Source organism: Xenopus laevis, chromosome 8L (genome assembly GCF_017654675.1).
Source record: "Xenopus laevis strain J_2021 chromosome 8L, Xenopus_laevis_v10.1, whole genome shotgun sequence".
NCBI lineage: Eukaryota > Metazoa > Chordata > Amphibia > Anura > Pipidae > Xenopus > Xenopus laevis.
The window spans coordinates 36,783,077-36,809,428 of NC_054385.1; the positions used below are offsets into that span (position 1 = coordinate 36,783,077).

At 39.8% G+C, this 26,352-nt stretch overlaps 1 protein-coding gene across 5 annotated transcripts in view; it reads right to left on the reverse strand.

The window, feature by feature from the left end:
• lamp2.L (lysosomal-associated membrane protein 2 L homeolog) overlaps positions 1 to 24,201 on the reverse strand; it is a 41,315-nt gene extending 17,114 nt beyond the window's left edge. For 2 of the 5 annotated variants that reach the window (XM_041572703.1, XM_018229787.2), the window contains exons 1-8: positions 23,601 to 24,201; positions 15,033 to 15,151; positions 11,842 to 12,055; positions 11,506 to 11,661; positions 8,096 to 8,301; positions 7,816 to 7,938; positions 6,309 to 6,366; positions 3,781 to 3,948 (exon numbers count right to left, since the gene is read on the reverse strand). In XM_041572703.1, the coding sequence (XP_041428637.1) occupies positions 3,781 to 3,948; positions 6,309 to 6,366; positions 7,816 to 7,938; positions 8,096 to 8,301; positions 11,506 to 11,661; positions 11,842 to 12,055; positions 15,033 to 15,151; positions 23,601 to 23,664 (1,108 nt within the window). In that variant the 5' untranslated portion in view covers positions 23,665 to 24,201. Of the gene's footprint in view, positions 1 to 3,780; positions 3,949 to 6,308; positions 6,367 to 7,815; positions 7,939 to 8,095; positions 8,302 to 11,505; positions 11,662 to 11,841; positions 12,056 to 15,032; positions 15,155 to 23,600 lie in introns of all 5 variants that reach the window. The other 3 variants (XM_041572702.1, XM_018229784.2, XM_018229783.2) reach the window with 2 other exon arrangements.
• Between the last annotated feature and the right edge of the window lie 2,151 nt (positions 24,202 to 26,352).

The window sequence follows — 26,352 nt, forward strand, 5'->3', positions numbered from 1 at the left end:
AAAAAACTTTAATGGTAGAAAAAAAGACAGATGTATAAAAACACAATAGTTACGGATGGTCTTCGTCATATTAAATGTGAAATACTTTTGCACAGGGCACATTGACCCCCGTCCCACGGGCTGGCTAAAGTCAGATACAAGATGTCCTAAACTGCGAGGCTCTGCACCTAGGCTTAAAGCATGGAATGGTGGGGCAAATCTCAAACTGAACAATCTACTTATTTACAGTCCTAGATATTCTTGAAGCTATGGCTGACTGGTAGATACAGCAATGTTCTTCTTCTTGTATCTGTAATATAACCTACAGCTTGTTATGGGATATGGGAAACCAAATCTTGGACCGCAAAGTAGGGCTTAAATTGAAATAGAAAACCACTAGTGTATAATTTGGGGTAAGTGCTATTTGCTGTCCTACACTGGGCTAGGAAGGAATCCAATTTAAAGGCCAGTTAGGGAATGAGAACTGGGGTGAACACGTATTGGCTGCCCAAACAGATACATTATACAGTCTTTCCACACATTTTTAACCTTGGCACTAGGTAAGCACAGCACAGACCAACTACTGCACTACAGACAGGGGCTTAAACAGAAATAAACAGCACCAATTAAATGTATGAAGCCCATTAAAAAGGAGGACAGACAGAGGAGATGGTAGCTCATTAAAGGAGAAGGAAAGGTTAAAACTAAGTAAGCCACATCAGAAAGGTCCACATAAATACACCAGTAAACCCTCAAAGTAGGGTTTTGCGCCAAAAGGGTTTCCTTCTCCTTTAAACTTCCAGGGCAGGGCTTGAGCATGCTCAGTTTGCTCCCTTCCCCTGCCTTGTGCCCCCTCCCTCCTCCCATCCATACTGCAATCTGAGCCCAGAGCTATGAGTGAGCAGGGAGAGACTCAGGCAGGAAGTGATGTCACACTAAGCCAATATGGCAGCTGCTATACTAAATAAACGGAGAGCTTCTGAAGCGGTTTGCTCAGGAATGGTAAAGCATTCTGCAGAATAAATATAGTGTTATAGCTTGCACTATTGTGACTAATCTATTGGCAATAAACTGCTTTTGTAACTTTCCTTCTCCTTTAAACCCAATTCTAGTATTCAAGTCAGTCAGGTTGTGTGTACAGTTGTACAGTCAGGAAGACCATCAGTTCTAGTTACTTAATCAAAGTGTTGACCACAAACCCTACAATACAAAGAACTAGCATTTTTACACTTTGTTCCCCTAGTACGGCATGTAGACAGTACAGGTATGGGATCTGTCAGATGGAAATCTGTTATCAAGAAAGCGCAGAATTACAGGACAACAGTCTCCCATAGACTCCATTTTAATCAAATAATTCACATTTTGAAAAATGATTTGCATTTTTCTCTGGAATAAAACAGTACCTTTTACTTCATCCACACGAATATATAATTAGTCTTTATGGAATGCAGAACAATCTTAAGGTGGCCATACACGGGCCGATAAAAGCGGCCGACAGACCAAGTCGGCAGTTTACTGGCCCTTGTATGGGGCCCCCCCCCCGACAGGCTCCCCCGATCGAGATCTGGCCGAAAGTCGGCCAGATCTTGATCGGATGGGATGAAAAATCCTGTCGGATCGCGGCCGCATCTGTTCGTTGATGCGGTCCCACGATCCGACTGCCCGTTCCCATTCGTTAGGATCCGATTGTTGGGCCCTAGGGTCCACGATCGGATCAGCCCGATATTGCTCACCTCAAGGTGGGCATATCGGAGAGAGATCCACTCGTTTGGCGACATCGCCAAACGAGCAGATCTCTCCGTGTACAGCCACCTTTACTGGGTTAATTTAATGTTTAAATAATTTTTCAGTAGATTTAAAGGTATGGAGATTCAAAGTATGAAAAGATCCATTATCAGGAAAACCCCAGGTCCCAAGTATTCTGGATAACAGGTCCCATACCTGGAGTGCACTGCAGAGGCCAACCTATGTTTCAACCATCAACTATAAAATCTTTAGTAACGTTAAGCAATCCCTCTTAAAAAAAAAAACCAAACTATACATGGTGCATTGGCAGACAGAACAGGACAGATCAAATGTAAGGATGGTCTATCAAAACCCAACCCCAACCTGGCATAAATGTGTAGATGTGAGGGCAGTATGGTCAAGATCAGCTAAACTGCCTTACTAATTCTGGGCATTTTGTAGTCACTCGCGTAGTCTCACACAGTATCTAGATGTAATCAGAGCAAGATACAGCTGACAAGTACAGGGCTGTTCCTGTGCTCCATCCTCTACGCACCGCTACAATCAGAAAGGAAATTGGGATAACATTCCCAATATCGGACTGTGGGCAGAACAGACTAATATTTGGGTCCTATGCAAAAAAACAAAACTTTCACCTCAGGCCATTGGTAGCTCCTGCATGCCCATCACAGGTCTACTACATTTAACCGTGTAATCAGAGTTTTATGGTCTACACAGCACAGTTACATTTCCTTCAGTGTGAAAATGCTATGTGACCATATACTTTTATTACTCCTGTTCCATTTCAACATGGAAATCATTAACCTTAAGCCAACGAAACATGTAAAGTCATAGTGTTAAAGAACAAGGTAAGTTAAACTAAAGAAGTAGGCTATAAATGTTTTAGGCTTCTGTACCAGCCCAGGGCAACCACAACCCTTTAGCAGTAAAGATCTGTGTCTCCAAAGATGCCCCAGTAGCTCCCCATCTTCATTTCTGCTGATTCACTGCACAATCTCTGTGCTGCCGTCACTTACTGAGCTTAGGGACCCACTCACAATATACAGTACATATAGAATAGAAGTGTCACAATATAAGGCTGATTAGTAATTAATACAGATAATTACTACATGGCAGCACATAAACCAGTGTAGTTAGCATCAGAATTTAATAATCAGCCCTGTAGCATCAGGTCAACCTCATTTTCTGCTGGATAATCTGCGACAACCCCAAAGTTTAGCTTCTCAACAGCTGCTCAGAGCCCACTGAGCATGTGAGTGTCACAGACACTTTCCAAGATGGTGAACCCCGTGACAGGTTTGAACTCCAGGATCATTGCTGCTATTGACAAGCTGAAACTTTAGGCTGGTGCTATAAGTTCAGTATATAAAACATGGCATTTTTAGCCCTATTAATTTTTAGGGTTTAGTTCTCCTTTAAGGTCACCAATCATCCATGAAATGCCTCCTCCACAAGCTGTAGAGACACAGCCCAATCTTTAGGCAGGGGAAATTAAGACTGAATATCCCATGATTGCACCAGTTCTATGGACTTATAGGATATGTGTATGTGCAAGCTCCACAGCACTTGCCCGTGTGGTACCCTCATATAATAACTATCACATCCACTACTTTCAAGTACAGAAGGTGAGTTTCAGAATTAACCGTACCCCTAACATCCCGCTAGACTCACACAATAGCAGAAAGATGGGCACAAAACGCTCACTATGCTACCAATTACCAATCTATTTAACTGATGAGTTAGTTGCAAAAATGGAAAGTTTTTGGAACAGGCACAGTTATTCAGTCATTGAGTAATGAGTTTCTTTGTGTGGAGTTCATTTCATGCTACAGATACAAGGTATCAAAAGGATTATAATGCCCCAGTCTTGGAATAAAAAGTAGAATTTAAAACAGTGAAGCCAGAGACTTGGCCAAATGCAATTTGCCCTATAATAGAAGGTTTGCACTGAAGCATCCAAGTGTTGTAGGACTTTGAGTAAAGCATGTAAATATACTGTGCTTCAAAATATGTTGTTAAATAAGAAGCTGCATGAATGCAGGAGCATAGGATTACCTGTATCAAAAGTTCCATTATGTACGCCGAAAGGCTGGACTCTTACGTCAAAAGCACTAATGAACAGATCTTCTGAAACTTTAATTTGCTGCTCCTTGTGGCACATGTAGGAACTTCCTACAGAAGCTTCCCAATCACTCAGATTTTGATTTTGTCTGTAAGAAAATGCTGTTAGAAAAAAAAAAAAAAAGTTAGACTGTTTCATGAATACAGATTTTTTTTTTTATTCATCCATACAGCACCCACACAGATAGAAATATACACACACGAGAGAGAGAACCGGCACTAATGATAATATGCTCGCTCGTGCCTGGGTGCTGACCACAGATGAGAATTAGCAGCATTCAATGAAAAGAAGCCGCACTCGCAGGGCTTATATTTATAAAAAGTGTAATTTATTTATAGGCACAAACGGACGTTTTCAGCTGAAGCAACAGCCTTTTTCACTTTGAGCCAAAACGTCCGTATGTGCCTATAAATGAATTATACTTTTTTATAAATATAAGACCTGCGAGTGCGGTTACTTTTCATCGAATGCTGCTAGACAGAGAGATGATAGAGAGATTATATCTGAATAGCTATTTGCATCTTATCATAAGGACAGACACAATACATACATAGGGCATATTTATAAAATATTATGTTTATTTAAACAAAAAAAAAAAACAAAAAAAGTTGTTGTCCTTAGGGGTGGTTCAACAGCATGCATCACAACCTTTAACAAAGACCTATTGTGTTACTACAGGAACTTTTTTTTGGCAACATCTAAATGACTCCATTATCTTATACCACTCAATGGCACCTTGGGCCATTCCACTGCCCCTTCATTTGCTGATCCTCTTTCCAAGACCTGCATGTGTGGAGATGAGAGTGCTAGTGTAAAGTACACTATTAGGCTCTGCCACAAGAAGAGTCAAAAAACAGAAGAGTCAGCTCTTAGGGCCAATGACAAATGAGTTCTGGAAACAAGGTAGCATTTCCATTAATTACATAGGTAGGAGCAAAGCAAATACAGGTATGGGATCAATTATCCTGAAACCTGTTATCCAGAAAGCTCAGAATTAAGGAAAAGCCTTCTCACATAGAGATTTTATCCAAATAATACTAAATTTTTTTTCTCTGTAATAATAAAACAGTAGCCTGTACTTGATCCCAACTAAGATATAATTAATCCTTATTGAAGCTAAAACCAGCCTATTGGGTTTATTTAATTTTACCTCCTTTTCTAGTAGACTTAAGGTATGAAAATTCAAATTACAGAACGATCCCTTATCCAGAATGCTCAGGGGTTTTCTGGCTAACAGGTCTGTATTTGTTATTATGGATTCAAACAGGGCAACTCAAATAACTTAATTTAGCCATTGGTGGTGGGTTATTTATCAACAATTTTCTGCCAAGCAAGACATTGCACAAGCAACAAAAACACTATGTGCCACCCATTAATAGCAGACAGCTGGTAAAGATGAAAGACTTGGAGAAGGGTAGAAGCAAGCTCATGGAAGCAAGGTGGATTAGAATATTGGATATCAAGATATGCAGTGTTGAGTAGGTAGGGATCGGAGACTCCTAGTTGAGGCCCTTATATCTGTTTACACTAAGTATAATACATAATGTGAAATTCAGAGACACGTCTATAAAATCTATCCAGAAGGGCTTTAGGTATAAAAAAAAAAAAAGCAGAGTTAGTCATTCATTTTCTAGTACAGGGATCCATTATTTCCCAGCATGCATGGTGGTTTACCTATGCAAGCTCAATGGATCTCTCCCTGCAAACAATAACATTATTGACACTGCACTTGATGGAATCAAGATTTTATGGATTTTAGGCACCTGACCAATTCATACAGCATACAGAAAAATACTATAGGTGTGCACATGTGTATTTATCTTTTAAATTACAGAGCCGTCATTAAATATAAAATGGAAAAGCCCTAAGCTCTGGTGTCACTGAAGTGTTAATGGAGTGCAAGCTACCAGTTAATACAAGGAATAAAATCCTGCATGAAATCCAAAATAGGCTGAAAAAACTACAATTTGTTTGGCGTTGTCTTTTAGAGATAGTAAGAGACTGTTGTAAAAGCAGGCAAAGACTGGGACAATAAACGATGGACAGCTGAGCTAATACAGGTAGGGGGATCTGTTATCCGGAAACCCATTATCCAGAAAGCTCCGATTTACAGGAAGACCAACTCCCATAGACTCCATTTTAATCAAATAATTCAGATTTTTGCAATGTATTTTCTTTTTTGCTGTAATAATTAAACAGTACATCGTACTTGATCCAACAAAGATATAATTAATCCTTATTAGATGCAAAACAGTGTTATTGGGTTTGTTTAATGTTTAAATACATTTTAAATGTAATCAATGTATGGAGATCTAAATTACAGAAAGATCCCTTTGCTAGAAAACCCCAGGTCCTGAGCATTCTGGATAATAGATCCCTTACCTGTACCGGGGTTATTGTGAATACCAAAGCCCGGTACCTGTATAGGCAATAAGTTGGCAAAGGAATGTTAGTGTGTTACCTGAGCCATTTATTAGGGTGACATTCACTCCCTCTAAGTAGAAATGGTTCTTGTTCTTCTGTATTTGAAAGGAAAAAAAATTCAATTAAAGCATAGAATTATAACAATAAAACACATAAGGTAAACACTACGTTGGGAGGGTTTCCTGTTCAGGGTGCAGGACACTCATTTATCACTCATAGATGTTGAGATGGTATCTAACACAGTGGGCAGAAAAGTATCAAAGGAACATCATGAAGCGTAGTTACACAGCAATGGCTCCACAAACATCCTTCACCCCCCTCGGAAAAACAATATTCAGAGGGGGCCGGTGCATACAGCAACCCCTACGCAGCTTCCCCTGCCCACCTGTTCTCAGGTAAGACTGTGACGGGAGGTTTATACAACTACAGAGGAAATGGCTTATAGTTATGCCCGTGAGAACAGCAAATATCCTCATAAATAAATGTTAAGAACAATTTGCAAATTACTTACGAAAGGGCTTGTACAGGTATAGGACCTATTATCTGGAATGCTTGGGACCTGGGGCTTTCCAGATAAGGAACCTTTCAGTACTTCAGATCACCAGACCTTAAGCCTGCTAAAAATCATTTCATTAAATAAACCCAACAGGATTGTTTTGCCACCAATATGGACTCATGAAGATTAGTTAGCATCAAGTATAAGCTTCTGTATTACAGAGAAAAGGGTAGGGATGCACCGAATCCAGGATTCGGCCTTTTCCAGCAAGATTTGGATTCGGCTGAATCCTTCTGCCTGGCCAAACCAAATCCTAATTTGCATATCCAAATTAGGGACAGGGAGGGAAATTGCGTGACTTTTTGTCACAAAACAAGGAAGTAAAAAGGGTTCCCCCTTCTCACCCCTAATTTGCAAATTAGGATTCGGATCGGTATTCGGCCCAATATTTCGCGAAGGATTCGGGGGTTCCAAATAATAGATCCCATACCTGTACTCATCATAACCCCTGCAATTAAAAAGACCCTACACCCAAAAACGTAACTGAAGAATATGTAGTTCTAAGCAGCTTTAATATATACACTGCAATTTAAACATTGCAAAAAGCAGCTTTGTATATAGATTTATGTGGTTGAAAGCAATATTTATTCATCCCTTTCTGTTCTCTGGTTCTACTTGTGTGCTTCAGCTACAATAAACACTGTTTCAGGTGTCAGGACACAGAGCAGGATATTGCAATTCCAGACAATGAACTTTAAAACCATTTTATAATTTGAAATTATGTATTTTGGAGAGTTAATTAGAATTGCATGATTTCAATATGAATACAGGTTTTTGGATGGAGGACCCCTTTAACCATGTGATGTGCATCTTATACAAAGTATTAAGGACAGCTCTTTGGGGTGCCTAGCAAACATCAGAGTGCAAGTATTGTAAGCATATGAATGTCAGTCCCGAAGCATTTTTTTTTTTTCATGCTCAGAGCACAGAAGATATTGACATTATGAACCTGGTTGCCTTCATTAAGCACAGCAATAGCTATACTTACAAGAGCAAAGGTAAATTCTATTATAGTGCTGTTTTCTGTAAGAATCAAAGTGCCAGTCTGATTGGTGCAGGTTCCGTTACTCTTTATAACCCAGGGGTCTATGTTGAATGGTGTCCAGATGTTCTATGAGAGCAGAGATGTAGAACATAAAAAACAAAATAATGAAATTGATGCGAACAATAGAAATGACATCAGCATCCACTACTTTTTTTTTTTTTATAAAAGATTCTAAAAATTGCTGAACTGACTTAAATCACACACATGCTTAGTAGACACTTACTTCGCCTTCAGAAAGCAAAGATGTATTAATCTGGAGCCCCATGGAAGCAAGCAAGCATGTCCCATTAACATCCGATACTGTATAGTTGCCTGTGGTGGGATTATCTAGAGGTTTGGAGGTGGGAGCTGGTGTAGTAGTGCTGGCTGTTGTAGAGGGTTGTGTGGGAGATGGTGACGGATATGGTTTATCAGCATCGCAAGTGACCTCTGGAAAAATTTAAATTTTTTTATGTAAAACCGTTTGTAGTGATATATTAATTATTATAGTTACAGTATTTCATGATTTTTGTTGCTAAGCGTTAATATACAAGTTCCACCATATCTTATTCGGTACATTCTCTGCTCATTACATCGCACAGACAATATAAACAAGTACAGTAGAATGCCAAAGTGTTCGAAAAAACCCCTTTGCTATCTTTTACGAGAGCTCAGTCATTGAGGGATAGACTAGTGAGGGCTGATGTTGGACCAGGGAAAACACCTCGACAGGGCACATTATGTAATATCAAGAATGGCACCTTCCCCTGTCTGTCATGTAGGCACTGCAATAGTTGTGTAAAAGGGGATATAATCCTTCATCCCCAAAAGGGCACTGTAAATAAATAAAATGTTACCATACACGTTTGTCACCTCATGTTGTATATGCTATAAAATGCCCGTGTGGGTTCATATCTGTAGGCCAGACAATGAGGCAGGTAAAGGATAGAATTGGGGAACACAAGTCTGATATTAAAAGGAATGTGAGGCAAAATCCTGTAGCAGGTCATTTTGTAGATACAGGTCATACAGTAGTGCAACAGATCCCTAGATTAAAAAGAGGGGGTGCTAGAGTCAAACAGCTGCTTAAATGTGAAGCAGGATGGATTAGAAGGTTGGGAACCCTGACAGCTGGAGCTTTAAATAAAGAGTATGAAATAAATTCTTTGATATAGTTATGGCATCTTTTTAATAGTTTTTAATGATTGCATTTGTTTGTCTTTTATTTCCCGGTGGTCACCAAGAATCAACAAATACAAGTTAGCTCCCTTTCTATATAAAGGAGACTTATTATGATGTATGCAATACTCTGCTGTAACCCTGGTGTATGCATTTTTAATATACTTGTGGGCTATAACCACTAAGGAGTATAGTAATTTGGTGTATACAAGGAAGCTGTGGATAACTTGATGTATATTTTGTCAGCTTGAAAAGGGACCAACAAGGTCTGAAATGTTGCTGTGCCATATGTGAAATAAAGGTGGTTTTACACTACTACTAATTTGTGCTGCAAATTCAACGGATTCAAAATGCAAAAGTGAACACATGGGGGAAGATTTATCAAGGGTCGAATTTCGAATTGAAATATACTTTGAAAGACCAACCGAAAGTCAAAGGTTTTTTTTGGGTCTAATAGGTACGTTTTCGATCGAATAGGTCCATATTTGGCCGAATAGTGCATCCGAGCGAATTTGATTTGAAGTTTTTCCCCCCCAAAAAAAACAAACTTAGATTTTTCCAAGTCCACCAATTGACTCCAAATAGGTTCTAGGAGGTCCCCCATAGGCTAAAATAGCAATTAGCTGCAATTAGCACCAATTAGATGGTGAAGTTGAATTTTTAAATAGACAGTACAGGTATGGGACCTGTTATCCAGAATGCTCGGGACCTGGGGGTTTCCGGATAACAGATCTTTCTGTAATTTGGGTCTTCATGCCTTATGTCTACTAGAAATTAATTTAAACATTAAATAAACCCAATAGGCTGGTTTTGCTTCCAATAAGGATTAATTATTCCTTAGTTGGGATCAAGTACAAGCTACAGTTTTAGTATTACAGAGAAAAAGGAAATCATTTTTAAAAATTTGGATTATTTGGATAAAAATGGAATCTATGGGAGACAGCCATTCCGTAATTCGGATCTTTCTGGATATCGGGTTTGCGGATAAGGGATCCTATACCTGTACATGATAAATTTCGATATTCGAATTTTCAACCTGTTTGCAAATTCAAATCGAATTTGGACTATTCCCTAGTCGAAGTAAACAAAAATAGCTTGAAATTCAAATTTTTCTCAATTCGAAAATTCACCACGACCTTTGATAAATCTGCCCCATGATGATGCGTGCACCCCTCTAAAGAAAAAGATATTTTTACAACTAAGGTGCTGGGCTAAAAACTTTAATATAAACAAGTTCACCCTGCACCCAGCTACAATGAGCATGTGTACCAATACAGCTATACTGGCTGTTTATTCGGGGATAAGAAGAAAAAAAATTACCATGACAGCAATTTCCTCTTCTCGTGACCCAGAGAACAAAAGAGAAAAATACAAAATGTACATGTCCCTGCCAGTGACGGGAGAGACAATTGCATGGGTCATACATAATCATCAGCTGGGAGATTTAGCTTTTCCTCTGCAGAACAGTTGCTACAATTTTTCTAATGTGCTGGAAAAGGATTTCATTCTAAAACTTTTTCAGCAATCTGTTCTGGAGAAGCAGCCTGCCAAAGCCAATGAAAAATGCAGGACTAGACAAAGATTATCATCTCTAAATTAGTGTGTGCACCTAAAGCTAGCTGGGTCAGTCCACCAATGTTTTGCACTACCTTGGATTACCGTAACAGTGGCCAAATTACCTTGTGCCCTAAAGAATGTATAAAAACAAAACTACAAAGGGACTATGTAACCAACAGGGAATTGCGGGTAGATAAGACTTTTTTTATATGCCCATTATCTAACTGTCACCATACGGGTTAACAGAACACATACAGACAGCTTTGCGTGCTTAGATGCTGGATTTGGCCCACAGCACTTTATAGGAGGATCATTTGCTTAAAGGGATTCTGTCATAATTATTATGGTGTAGTTTTTATTTCTAAATTACACTGTTTACACTACAAATATATTTCACTCTACAATATAAAATTTAATTCCTGAACCAACAAGTGTCTTTTTATATTAGTTGTAATATTGGTGTGTAGGCAGCCATCTAGTCAGAAAGAGCCAGCACTATAGGATGGAACTGCTTTCTGGCAGGCTGTTGATTCTCCTACTCAATGTTACTGAATGTGTCGCAGTGGGACTTGGATTTTACTATTGAGTTCTGTTCTAATCTTTCAGGCAGCTGTTATCTTGTGTTAGGGAGCAGTTATCTGGTTTCCTTCCCATATTCTGTTGTTAGGCTGCTGGGGGGGGGGGGTGCAGCAGTAAAGAGTGAAGTTTATCAGAGCACAAGTCACATTAATTAATGCACCTGGTAAACAGACAATATGTCTAGCCCCATGGCAGATTCAAAATTAAATATAAAAAAAAAATCTGTTTGCTCTTTTGAGAAACGGATTTCAGTGCAGAATTCTGCTGGAGCAGCACTATTAATGGATGCGTTTTGAAGAAAAAAAAAATAATATAGGTATCACATGGAACAGGACTCACCTTTACCAAGTGTACCATTTGGCACGAACGCTTCAAGTTTGACATCATAGATAATCTGCGTGACGTTCTTGCCGACTACAACTTCACTGCTAATACATTTATAGGTTGAGTTCAGAGGGACAGGACCCAGGAATGTGGCAGGAGAGCTAAGCAACCCTGGCAGGAAAAAAAAAGGGGAGACTGCAATGATGATGATTTGATTTTCTTTCTTCAACTGTACATGGGAGTTAGGGAGAGAGAAAAATCAGCCAAGTGATTAAAGAGTAACCCCACGCCTCCTTCAGACTGGAGAAGGGTGCAAAATAACAGCATAATATTATATCTTCATATCAATACCTTTCCTCAGAGCATCCGGAAATAAAGTGGTGTCATTTGTGTTGTAAGTAAAGATGAGGGCGCTCCCACTGTACGTGCTTTCGTTTTTGGTGAAGTTTAAGCTCCACGAGTGACTGTTCCCAAAGTGAGTGACTAGTATAGGAGCCTCGCTATCTGAGCCGCAACTGCTTCCATTTGTGGTCACTTTGCTGGGCACTGGAAAGGTTACGTTTTTCTAAAGAATAAAGCAAAGAAATGATTAATGACTTGGGGTGCAAAATGTGCCATCTACTGGGAGATTATACAGACATCACACACACACAATGTGTTCCTGAGAAGACCTCTAAAAAAGTTAAAGTAACACCAAAAAAATGAAAGTTTATCAAAGTGATGAAAATATCATGTACTGTTGCTCTGTACTGGTAAACCTGGTGTGTTTGCTTCCGAAACACTACTATAGTTCATATAAACAAGCTGCTGTGTAGCAATGGGGGAAATTTAATAAAAAAAATAAAAAAAAGCGCTATATGGTTAAACAGGTTAAATAGTGGATAACAGATAACACCATTATGTTCTACAGAGCTTTTCTGCTGTGTAACCTGAGCCTTTTCTCCTTTGAATGGCTGCCCCCATTGCTACACAGCAGCTTATTTATATAAACAATAGTAGAGTTTCTGAAGCAAACACACAAGTTTTACCAGTGCAGGGTAACACTGCATTATATTTATATTACTTTAAAACACTCATTTTTTTGATGTTTATGTTCCAAGCTAGTTAGCTGCCTGTTTTTGTATGTGGCTCCATTGTGATTTCTAAAGTTACTAATGGAGGATCTGCACACAAAGAAGACAAAGCTCTGGTAGAATGTATGGAAACCCCTAAATTAATCTGGCAGTTCCCAGTTATGGGACAAGCACTTAAAGGAACAGTGGCAGCATATAATGTATGGTTATGCTGCAATGGTAAAACTCAGTGGCGTAACTAGATGTTGTTGGGCCCCACAGCAAATTAATTTTAGGGCCCCCAACATATCCAGTGTTTGTCCTGTTTTACCAATATATGTTCAAATTGCTCATCAATGAGAGCCTCATGGGGCCCCCTGTACCTCCCTGCAGCCGCAGGGTCTGCTTCCTCTGTAGTTACGCCCCTGGTAAAACTGCTGTGTTTGCTTCAGAAAGACTACTATAGTTTATATAAACAATCTGCCGTGTAGCAATGGGGGCAGCCATTCAAGCTAAAAAAGGAGAAAAGGCGCAAGCTAATTAATAGGGAACATATACACTCTGTAATAGAATACAATGGGATTCTACAGAGTGCATCTGTTATCTTCTATGTAACCTGTGCCTTTAATGGCTGCCCCCATGGCTACACAGCAGCTTATATGAACTACAGTAGTGTTTCTAAAGCAAATACACCAACAATACATTATATTGTCATTCTTTTAAAATTAGTTTCATTTTTTTGGCGTTCCTGTTGCTGCTGACTTGAACGTCAAAAAGCCCTTTCCTGAAACAAGTATTATTTTAGGTGCAAAAAAAAAAAAAATTAAAAAAATCATTGGCCAACTTTGTCCTGTATAGAATTTGAAGGTGGTCCAAAACAGATCGTCCATATGTGACCATCTTTAACACCTTTCTGCGGTTTAAACAAAAGAACCTGCAGAAAATCTCTGACAGAACTATTCTTAGGCCTGAAGTCTTCCGGACACAAAATCCTTGTTCCCAAAGCTTATTGACCTGTGTTTTGTCATGTCTACAAAACGCCACAAAATAGCACCATGTGTTATTGCTCTAAGAACTGGAGACACCATAGGTTAATGGTCATTGAATAAAGAGGTTGCTCAAATTTGAATTAGATTTTAGTATGATGTAGAGTTCTATTTTGCGATTGGTTTTCATTTCTTTCTGTCTATGCCTTTGAAATGATTTAGCTTGTTATTCAGCAGTTCGCCAGGTTGCAATTGCAACCATCTGGTTGCTAGAGTCCAAATTACTCTAGCAACAATGCATTGATTTGAACAAGAGACTGGAATATGAATAGGAGAGGGTCTGAATAAAAAGCAGTAATACCAATCAATATGTAGCCTTACAGATCATTTGATTTTTGGATGAGTTCAGTGACCCTCATTTGAAAGATGGAAAAAGTCAGAACACAAACCATTTAAAAACTATAAAAAATAAAACAACATACTAAAATGTTAACTAAAACGTAAACCACCCCTTTAATAACACTGTGTCAAAGCACACCATGCAAACTCTGCGGCTGGTAAAGGAATATATTATTTTAAAAAATTTGATTAAATAGTAAATGTATAAACATTATTTTTATTAGGAAAACAAAGACTGGAGGACTCAGATCGACTAATGAGTCAGGTCTATAAGAGCTCTTTCTGCAGAGTAACTGGTCCCCTGAAGGGCCAAGAGGTGTATTTTTATTACTAATATAAGAATTATTAACATGTATTCATATAACGCCAACATATTCTGCAGGGTAGTACCATAATACTTAAATCGCTGAACAAAATCCTTTGAGCTTTTTGTTCCATATGGGATGAGCAGCTTTTGTATTAATTTCTCGGTATTACATAATTATTTGGTATTTCGTTAACTAGAATGTGTGCTAATATATATTGTTGGTTCTTTAGTTCTTGTTTTCTATCTAGCATTCAAATTGGAGTCTTATGCTGAATGATTGCTGCTGGTAACTTTTTTATTTATTTTTTTTATTTTTTACTACAAATTCTAGAATATATAATCAACCTCAAATGGGTTTTTTTTTAATGGAGAGCACATTTCCCAGATTTTAAGGGTTTTTTTCTCCACATTTTCCACAAAACTTTTTGGCCCAATTTCCTAAAAACGCCTGTTTATTTTACTTTTCATTCAGTATTTGAATTACATTTTTCAGAGTTTACACCAATTTCTACAATATTTTTTTTTTTGTTGGCCCCCTGGAAACCATAAACTTGGGCGTTTCCCTAGAGGAGGTTTTCAGAACCCATGCACCCCTTATACCTATAACATAAGTGCTAAATTGTAGCAGAGCAGCAAAACATTGCAACCAATTAGGCATTAGTTTTATTTAGCCTATCGCAAGTTAGGCTGCTTTACATTACCTATAGTAGCAAATCTACCCAAATGACATTCCCAAAAATCAAACAAATAAAAATCATATTAGGAGTAGAAAAAGGGTTTGGGGTACACTGCACTTACCGAGCTGCTGGTATTCGTTTCATACTGTACTGTTATATTCACCGAGAGCTTTGCATATATACATGTTGCATTTTTGTCATCTTTTATTTCCACTTCAAAAGCCGTGGCTCCCAAAAGCACTGCTAAAGAGAAGAGATATTTAGTAGCATCTTCTAGAATTTGCTCTGGCATGAGTTATTACAACTTTACAAAGTTATACACTTGTAGTACCTGGCCGTGCTCACCGATTTTATTCACTTTAGTTCAATGTATTTAATACTTTTAGCTATACCCTTTAATTTTGCAACCATTTCATAGACAGATCAGTTTGATACAACTCTGTGCCATAATAGCTTAATGGGTTTACTTCCATGACTTCAGCTAAACCTTCAAAAAGTGATGGCAGACATGGTGCAAGAAAGGGTCTCTCCCCAGTGGTCAACAAAGACCACAAAAATACCTTTCTTTCCAGATCAAAGGAATTCAACATGTGTAAAAAAAACCTAAACAAAACTTTGCTTACAGTGCACCAGGGTATTTGTGTAAAAAAGGTTTTCTTCCATATTTTTGTGTAATTAATGTAATTGTGTCACTTGCAAAGCCCTATACAGAGGTATTTTGGCTTCCCATGACAAAATCTCCACCTAATGATTCATACATGGGCACCAAAACAATCACCAACCCTGATCGATATAATTTGAGTATAGCATCAGCAACCAAATATCTACTTGTCTGTTGACCTGGCCAAATAAGTAGACTTTTCAATATAAGGTCCGGTTTACCTACACAGGAAGGTTTACCTACGGCCTTCATCCATGTGTAAACCTACAGGTGCTATGGACATTTGGTCACATATGTCTTCATTACAAAAGGAAAAGCCATGACACCAACAAAAATATCTTTCGTGCTTTGTTATGTTTCTTAAGGAAAAGACTGCAGTGAAAAAACTGTCCAAATTCACTATGATGTTGATGTGGCCATCATTCTTCAAAGGGTCTCCAAGTGTAGGTTGTTCCTATGAGTTCCAGTAAAAGTTAAACACTTGTTGCTGAGTAGTAAGGACTGTTACACAACAGCTTCTTTGTGCTATAGATGAAAAAGCTCCTTCACAAGCTCCTCAAGTGGGTTTCAGTTGTGAAATGTGTCAATACATTCTATAGGGAACGGTCATAGAGCAGTCTACCATGTTTTCACATATAATGTAGTATAACAGGGGATACCGCCCTATTCTTTTAGGCTTTCAGTAAGGAAGTGATATAAAGTACATGATTTGTTCTCTCTCGCCCTTGTAATTTTATTCCAGATGCACAGCTACTTATGAACAATGCCCTATTCACTCTGTAGCCAAAAAAAGCAGATGTTGGGCCCCATTAGATTGATGTCATGGCTTGGCCCTATGGGATAACGATCATTAGAGGGACGTACTTAGACCCATCAAGAAAGAATAGCATCAATTGCCCAATGCAGTCCTCACTGGATAGGAGTTTCAAATCGGTTTGGGCCCATAAGCTGCCAAATCTGTCTAGAGTGTCTGTCTGGATATCCAATATTGGCCCAAGTATGAGCGCCTTTATTTTTAGGTTTAAAAATAAAAAAATTAAAATAACATTTTTAAAAAAAGTATGCAAGCAAATCCATCTTAAAGGAAAGAAGCCATAATTGAATCTATACAAAATATAATAATAATTGCGACCCAAGAGCCTACCCCCACATTACCTGCCATAAGATAATTAGAGAAGCCAGTAGCACTGTGCACTTCTGCAAGTATAGCACACAGTCCTTCTGGCTTCTGTAAAAAGAGTTTTATTAAAACATGTCAGGTGGGAGCAAGGCTTTGAGGCAGAGCACCACCAAACTACTAAAATAATAAGAAAAAAGTGGTAACAGTGCCCTTGATTGTTTATAATTACACTCCCTCAGTTATAGCAGAGGTCTGACAAAGGTCAGTATAAGACAATTTGAGAAAAGTTTTTCTATAGAGAGAAAAGAAAAAAGTACCCCACATGAACTAATTACAAAATAGTTGGTCACTCTTTTATTTCTCCCCACCTACTATAAAGATATAAGAAATAAATAGGTAGTTAGTCTTTTCTTCCTTTTCCTACTTGTTTCATATGATTTGAGCAGATGGTTTTATACTCTATTATACTTAACTTATTGCTGGTCACACAATACCGTAATTTTGGATTGGGATTCTAATATTATTCATAGCACTGCACTTATAAACTTATAAATTTGGATAGATAAATATGCGATTCCTTCACCCTAATTTGTTCATTAAGGAATTACTGTAATTAACTGGGAATTGGTTTATTTATAAATGTTACACTGCACTTTAGCTCTGAACTGGGAGATAACTGATTGTAAATAGGAGCCATTCAGTATACTACAGGTTATTTTTAATCTATGCACTGCACTTTCGTTTTATAAATTTTGTAGCCAATGGCTGGCTATAGAAGGCAATAATTCTTGGCACCCTTTCTCACATTCAATTGAGTTATTCTGATAAGCAATTAAGTATTTATTTCACGGATTAACTAATTATTGTTTATTTATGGTCTAATAACGGCAAGGAGTAGACCTGTTATCCTGGTGGGGTACTAATTATCAGTTGCCAATCACACAAATTTGAATTTATAGCAGATGGGGAGAAATAAAAGAGTTTGGAGTGACTAACTATTTTGTAATTAGTTCATGCAGGGTACTTTTTCCTTTTCTCTCTATAGAAAAACTTTTCTCATACTAACAAAAAATTGGCAGGTGATTACCAAACTTGAAAGGCCCGGGAGAAGACGGCTGGAGTTATGGATTTATTTATGTTACTTTGTATTTCTTTTCTATTCAGTCCCTCTCCTATTTGTCTTCTAGTCTCTTATTCACACCGCTGCCTGGTTTCAGCAGTATTAAAATGGCAGTGCAATGGAAAGCAGTATTTATTCATTCCTTCCTGTCCTGACCCTTGAGAGATTGTAGCAGAATTCAGTTACCTTCTACATCATTTAATCCGCTGCACTGTGTCAGGAGTCAGAGCCAGGAACACAGGGCATGATAAAAAGCCAGGTAAATACAGTTTCAATAGCAAATCAATTTACAAATGTAAATTATGTTTAGAAAGTCTAATGGCTAAACGGATCGACAAAAAACAGGAGACGAGTCCAATTTACCCTAGCAACCATGCATTGATTTGAATAAGAGACTGGAATATGAATAGGAAAGGCCTGAATAGAAAGATGAGTAATATAAAGTAGCAACAACAATACATTTGTAGCCTTACAGAGCATTGTTTTTTTAGATGGGGTCAGTGACCCCAATTATTTGATTTGAATGAAGACCAATTGAAAAGTTGCTTAGACTTAGCCTTTCTATAACATACTAAAAATTAACTTAAGCTCCCCATAAACGCAAGGATTTCTCTTGCCGAATGACCGATTTTTGGCGAAGTCCGACCAATCCGTCAAATTATCGTGCGGTTAGTGGGATTCGAACGATCGTACACCTTATGATTTTTCGTCCGACATCTGTCTGAAAATTGATCGGCCAGGTTAAAAAAAATCTTTGTCGGTCCCAGTGCAATCGATCTATGTTTGCAGGGCCCAGCAGGCAGCTAACCTTTGTTCTCCTGGAAAATGGTCAATTCGTACGATTGTTTCGAGATAATCGTGGTCTCACGATGATCGGATCTTTTAAAAATCTTTATCTATGGCCAGCTTTAAAGACAAAGCACAAATTGCATTTATGGAGGGGAGGGGGGAAATCAGACAGCAACTGTCTGAGGGCAAAATTATACTGTTGGGGTCTAGTGGTCACTTGCTCAATAAGTATTTTGGGCACCAAACCCCTGTTTTTTTTCCCTTTTTTTTTTTTTTTTTTTTTTTTTAATAAATTTCACCAATCAACAGTGACACAGCTTGACAATATAATCTTATTTATATGGCTGAGCTGTATAATACAGACCATAAAATAAGGACTTTGCCCTATTTTAATACCACCTACAGCTGTCATAAGAGGCCATATCAGAGCATAATTGATCCACGAGTAACGAGGAGTTAACGAGTGAGTACATTTAGGGCGGAGATACACGTGGACATTCGGGGAGATTAGTCGCCCAATGACAAATCGCCTCACAACTAATCTCCCCGCAAAGCCATCCCGCCGGCTAGAATCTAAATAGACGATGGGATGGCACTCACAGCGCTTCATTTTCTGAAGTCGCCCGAAACTCGACTGAATCTCCACGTGTGTCTCTGCCCTTCTAACAGCACACTGGAGTACTTCGATAGTCAGAACACAGGCATCTTTGAAAACTCAGCAGGTTAGACTCACAAACAAGCTGGCTAAGCCAAATAGCGAAAGTTTCCTGATGAGTCAAGCCAAATGGAAAGCAGAGAAGGGAACAAGGGAAATGGATCAGGGAGCTGCCTTGTGATAATGAATAACAAAACCAAAACACGCACTCACTCAGTCCCAAAAACACAATAAGGCTTACGTAATACCAGGAGGATTGCAGCCGAAAATGGACACTGGAGAAGGGTAGAAGCAAACTGGCATTTTATTCACTGTCTCATGTGACACTAGCCTAAAACAACTGCACATTTTATATCTGTGCTTGTGTCTTTATTGGAAGCATTTCTTCAAGGATATTACATGAAAACAGTCTTCCCAAAACACCTACAAAACAATACCATGGGCAAGACCCAGAAGTCACAATGCAGCAAGGTGCTGTGGTTCACAGTTTTTTAGTATGTCATAGAAAGGCCAATTCTAAGGAACTTTTCAATTGGTCTTCATTATTTACTTTTTATAGTTTTTAATTATTTGCTTTTTTCTTCTAACTCTTTCCACTGACCCCATATAAAAAAAATAAAGGCTCTGTAAGGCTACAAATGTATTGTATTATGTCTAGCAGAGTGGGCTTTCCCAAAAGAAAACTGGGTGTCTTTGCAAACTCAGGAAAACGTCAATACAAGTCCACTTTAAAAGGCACACAAAGGCAGTATGTCAGCATTTGCTTAACAGCCTGCATCTGAAAGTAATGTTCTCTGTGCATATCATATGATCGCTATCAAGAGTTCACCCCTATGCATCAGATTACTCCGAGACAAGCATAGGTTACATCCAAATAGGATATTATTAGCCCACCTTTGGATGGAATATCCTTACAGTGACCTTGGCAGCTGACTATTTCTCTGAAGAGGTCATTGCTGGTGGGTGGACTTACTAATAGTGTGCCATTTATCTACATTTAAGCCAAATTAAGATTTTATTTTTCTCCATTTATTCTGTACAACAGTACTGCATGGTGTGATCTCAGAAGCGTCCCTGGGATGCATATAAAGCATGCTAAAAATGCTCTGGATTAAAGTGCCCAGCAGAGCCAATATTCCAACCTTGAGTTAAGTGGCTGCTGTCCCATTAGCTGCTATGGGTCAAGAAAAGTGAAAGCATTGAATTGTAGCTCCATATTGTTGAACAGCACAGTATCAAGCCCAGGCAAATGATGCTTGAAAAAGGTGGGAGAAAGAAAGGTAAAATCACCCAGGCATGTGCACAAGAATACAAAAAATGGTCTGCATTCCTTATGTATGCTTGACAAAGGGGTATAGCCCTGAAACGTTGCATTCCTATAAATAAACACACATGGTGTACTTTTCTATGAGATTAATTGGGAGGGTGCCGATCCCTCCAACACCGAGCACCAGGCATCCAGAATTGAAGGCCAGGGTGTGCGAGCAGGCCTACAATCCAATACTGCATTCCTCATGGCAATATTCCCTTTGTCTAGGGTGCCTGGATGTTGCTACACCATCAAACATTCTCATCATATATCCCTGGTTTAAAGCATGCTGGGAACTAAAGTTATAGGGGTTGTTTGCCTTTAAATTAATGTTGAATGCTTTGAGTGTGCTATTCTGAGACCATTTGCAATTGGTCTACATTTTTTCTCACTGGTGTCTCAATTGTGTTTAGCAACTCTCCAGTTTGGATTTTCAGCAGCGATCAGGTTGCTAGGGTACAATTTGCCCTAGCAACCAGCATTGGTTTAAATGCGAGAGTGCAATTTGACTATGGGCTGAATAAAAAGATAAGTAATAAAAAGTAACAATAAAATTGTAGCTTCACAGAGCAAAAGTAAGCTAGTGATGTGCAGGTTTAGCAACAGTTAGGTAGGTCTGGGTTGAAGTTGGCCAACCATTGTGGGTTAGAGTCGGTTACAAGTTGGGTTTTAACCGACCCGTAAATGACTACAGTACAATGCAATGCAAGATAAAAAATAAAAAAAAATTAATATGGTATTACTAATGTTATTTAAGGTTTTGCAGATTTCCCTCACTTGTATAGCATTAGCTATGTTTTTACAGAACCTTAAAACACATATTATAAATAATTAGATATATATATATATAGAAAAGCCCAGAAATCTGTAGATGGGATCCTGGGGGTACCCCTCCAAGTCCTATTTAATCGAGAAGGAAAGGTTAAAACTAAGTAAGCCTTATCAGAAAGGTCCACAAAAATACACCAGTAAACCCTCAAAGTAATGCTGCTCTGAGTCCTCTGTCAAAAGCAACACTGCATTTCTTTCCTTCTATTGTGTTACACATGGGCTTCTGTATCAGACTTCCTGTTTTCAGCGAGCAGGGAGAGACTCAGGCAGGAAGTGATGCCACACCAAGCCAATACTGCAGCTGCTATCCTAAACATACAGAGGGCTTTTTACTTTTATTGTAAAACATTCTACAGAATAAATAAAGCATTCTAGCTTGCACTATTGCAGCTAATCTATTGGCAATAAAATGCCTCTGTAGCTTTTCTTCTCCTTTAAAGCCAAACGTTACATCATATTCACCCCATGCCAGAGCTGCTTACAGAAAGATTGGGATCTCCAGAGTGTGATCTTCAGCTGATGATTAGTAAATGAGAGCATGGCCAGCACTTGTCACAGACGCTGCCATTAGATCATCCTTTGGGGCTACTTCCAGTATTCAGATTAGCCAAGTACCCCTGCAGCCACTGGACTTACACTACCCTTGTCTCATTTACTATACAGTGGATGTTTTAAATGGGTAATTGGATACAGAATGTAGTAGTAGCTTGAGCCAGTGCAATTATTATGGGAGAGTCGGACTGGCTGACCAGGATACCAGAAAAACTCCCAGTGGGCCCAGGGGACAGTGGGCATTTTGCTTCTAACCATTTGGCCTATTTCATGGTCATTCCCTATTTATTTATGGCAACGAAGAGGCTTAATAATGGAAGAACAGTGTATAGTATGTAGAGAAGAGACTAGAGGTTGAGTAAAGAGAGGAGGTATATTAGGTTGGAAAGTGATCCCTCAGCCTAAGATTTTCTGCTGGGTCCCTGGCATCCCAGTCCAATACCAGCAGGGCCACAGGGTTACTAACATACTGACAGTGTGTAACATATACTTCTCCTTTCAAGCCACTGGGGAAAAAAAAAAAAAAAAGACTATATGAGTGATGGTTCCTTTTCATGGTGTATGAGGCTGCTGTACTTGTGTTTGCTGCACTTGGCAGGCCAGGTGTTTGTAGACTAGAGTTGCCACCAATTCGGTTTTGATCCGAGCATTTCGGTTTTTCTTAGGCCTGTTCAGGTCTCAACCTTCTGTTCTGTTTTCAGCTGTGTGAAACCTGAACAATAATCTGGCCAATATATGAAAAACAATTAAATACAAAGATACTCACCTTGACGTGGCTTAGTTATTATCAAGTGCAGGTCATTTCTTGTTATCAAAGAAACAGAGATAAGCAAAATAGTTGTCTAAACCAGCATTGCTGGATTTCAAAGCTTTCTGGATAACCGATTTCGGTAGAATAGATCCCATACCTGTAGGTAAAGGATTTGGACTTACTTATGGGGCAGAATAGATTAGGGTTGTCCACCTGGCCAGTTTTTTTACTGGCCTGGCCGGTAAAAATGATGGCAGATCCCGATGTTATTAATTATGGAAAAAAGATAAATATATAGGAAGGCCGGTATTTTTTTTCCAGAAAATGTGGCAACCACTAGGATAGAAGTAGGGTTTCCAGTGGTGTGGGTTTCAACTGGACATCTCAGTGTGCGTTTAAAACTTTCTGTCCCATTTAAAACATTGCAACAACTGGACAGAAATCCAACCAGTTGCATATGTGATGCAATAAGCATCATAACACCTTGACATCCTCTCTGATGTCATCACGCCCACCTGAACCTCACTGCTCCGCCCCCAATGATATCTGCCCCGCCCCCTTTGTTCGGGCAGGCACAGGTGGTGACCCTATTGTAGGCTGTGCTCAGACAGCAGATAAGAAAAGCTGTGAGTGGAACCTCGGCCTCTCCAGCTGTTCTGGGAGCGACCCCCCCCCCCCACCATTGGATGTGGAAGAGCAGGAAGCACCTCTCATACATAAAACAAGTCGCGCTGTGCCGTTGCGTCTAGTTGCACAGTAACTACTCACACTAGTATCAATAAAAATAATTTTACGTTGTTCCCTGAGCCACTCCTTGTCCACCTCCGCAATTATCCCCCTTAAACATCAAACCGCTCACTTTATAGCCCAAACCTGTCCCCGGCCCCGGCCCCCCACTCACCTGCACTCAGCAGCAAAAACAAGGCGGCAGGACACGCGCAAGGCTCCATGACGAAGCGCAACATCCGCACTCGGTGCTAGCAGCAGCAATACTGACTGCAGAAAGAACACACCACAGTCACATGACAGATCATCACCTCGTTAGCCAATCAGAATCCAGAAAACGCTTTCATCGTCCTTGTGGTTGACGTTGCGGAAGACTGTAAATCTAGTGCGGGCGGGCGGATTTAGCTGTTAATGTTTTGCCCTCAGCTGTCTGTCATTGCCCTCAGCTGTCTGTCAGCCTGTCACTGACTGTATATGAAAACGTACTGAAATGTTGTCCATTAGTACGCATGAGTGGGACACGAGGGAAATGAGGCAGAATATGAGGCAGAATATGGGGCAGCTTGTGGAAATAAATAAATAAAAATCGCGTAGGGTAGGGAAGAGGGGTGCATTTGCCTTCACATAATGTGTAGTAAAGGCAGGGCCGGGTCAGGTGGGCGCCCTAGGCAACCCGGCCTGGCAACCCCCCCAGGGAGGGAGCAGGCCGACCTGACTCCAAGGGGAGGGAACTGAGAGCAGAGAGGGAGGGAGCCGGCCGGCACGACTCCGAGATGAGGGGAGGGAACAACTGAGAGCAGAGAGGGAGCCGGCTGACAGAAGAGAAAGAGAACTAAGAGGAGGGAGCCAGCGCGACTCAGAGATGAGGGGAGGGAACAGAGAAGAGGGAGGGAGTCGGCCAGCGTGACTGACAGAGGAGAGAGCGAACAGAGATCAGGGAGGGAGCCGGCCAGCGTGACTCAGAGATGAGGGGAGGGAACAGAAAGCAGGGAGGGAGCCGGCCTGTCTGAGAGAGAAGAGAGAGGAGGGGTGAGCGAGGGAACAGCAAAGGAGAAGAGGTTCACAGGAGGGAAGGAAGACAGAGGAGTGCGGACTGGGGGTAGGCAAAGGACAATTTATAGAGGTAGCTACCCAGCGCCCCCCTATCACTGCGCCCTAGGCAGCTACCTCTTCTGCCTACCCCTAGTTCCGGCCCTGAGTAAAGGGTTGTCACCTTTCAGTTAACTTTTAGTATGACGTAGAGACTAATATTTAGAGACAATTAGCCATTTCCTTTCACTTCTTATTTGATTTTTTTTTTGGTTTATTTAGCTTTTTATTCAGCAGCTCTGTCATTTTCAATTTTAGCTGTCTGGTTGCTAGGGTCCAAGTTAGCCTAGCAACCACAAATTGATTTGAATAAGAGACTGGAATAAGAATAGGAGATGGACTGAAGAGAAAGAGGAGTACTAAAAAGTAGCAATAACAACACATTTGTAGCCTTACCGAGCATTTGTTTTTTAGATAGGGTCAGTGACCCCCCCATTTGAAAGCTGGAAAGAGTCAGAAGAAGAAGGCAAATCATTTAAAAACTATAAAAACAATAAATAATGAAGGCCAATTGAAAAGTTGGTTAGAACTGGCCACATACTAAAAATTCCTTTAAAGGTGGATCACCCCTTTAATTGTGTCAAGGCTATTAGATACCAATATTTAGTTGGGAATCCACACCTGATTTCTATGTATCCCAAACCAGGGACTTGCCCCAGTTTACAGGCAATCAGCATAAACAAAGTTAAATCTAAAGATATGTGTCCCCAGGCTTTTCATTGTTAAAAAATATAAATTTATTTAAAGTTGCATTAAAAAGTTTTGATACATACTGACCCCTTACGCGAAATGTGTAAGGTGGACCGTGTGGGGTCAGTATGTATCAAAACTTTTTAATACAACTTTAAAAAAATTTATATTTTTTTGCCAATGAAAAGCCTTTATCTAATGAGAGGAGTTGGGGGTGGAAGACTACACATCACATGTGGCAATTTTTAAGCAGTTTCTGCTGTTGCTCATAAACAACTCCCAGTGCTGGACCCAGGGGCGATCCTGGCCCCTCCGCCGCCTGAGTCTGCTGCCTCCCCTCCCTGGAAATTCGCTCTTAAAGTACCAGGAGCAGCATTTTTGCTGCCCCTGGTACCTAGTGGGGCGCTGCCGCCTGAGGCGACAGCCTCAACTCGCCTCATTGGCGAAGCACCCCTGGTTGGACCCAGTGTGCACATCCATGATGTATATAATACTGCAAGAGAATAACTTAATTTTATTTACATACCCCGTGCGGCTATTATTCTGGAGACCTAGACAAGTGTGCCCTTCATTAAAACTTCATCAGTCATCTTTATTGTCCTGCCTGTCTCCCAATTAAGGGTTAGTTCACACGAGGAGATTCGGGGAGATTTTGTCGCCTGACGAGATTGTCGCTCAGAAGACGAGGCGATTAGTCGCCAGGCGACAAAATCTCCCCCCGAATCTCCTCGTGTGAACTAACCCTAATGCCCATGCAAGCCTTATTCTCTTTATTGCACGGAGAAGCATATCTGCTTCCAGATTGAGCCAACCCTGGTTTCGAGAAGGATGTAAAGGCTAAAGATATCCTTTGTATTAGTATTATTGTATTATCAGTATTTGTCTTTCACCGTCATAGTTAAGTAGGGTTGAAAAAATACCAAGTTTAACTCCTCCAAATGAAACCCAGTGCAAAAATATAAAGACCCACACATAAACTATATATTCTATATTGTAGATTTTACTATCACAATAGCCTTGGATATTATGTTTGTCCAAGAAATCATCCAACCCCCTCTTAAAGGCACCAATAGCACCAGCCATCACAAGATCTTCCAGCAGGGCATTCTACTGCCTCACTGTCCTCACTGTGAAGAACCACCTATGCT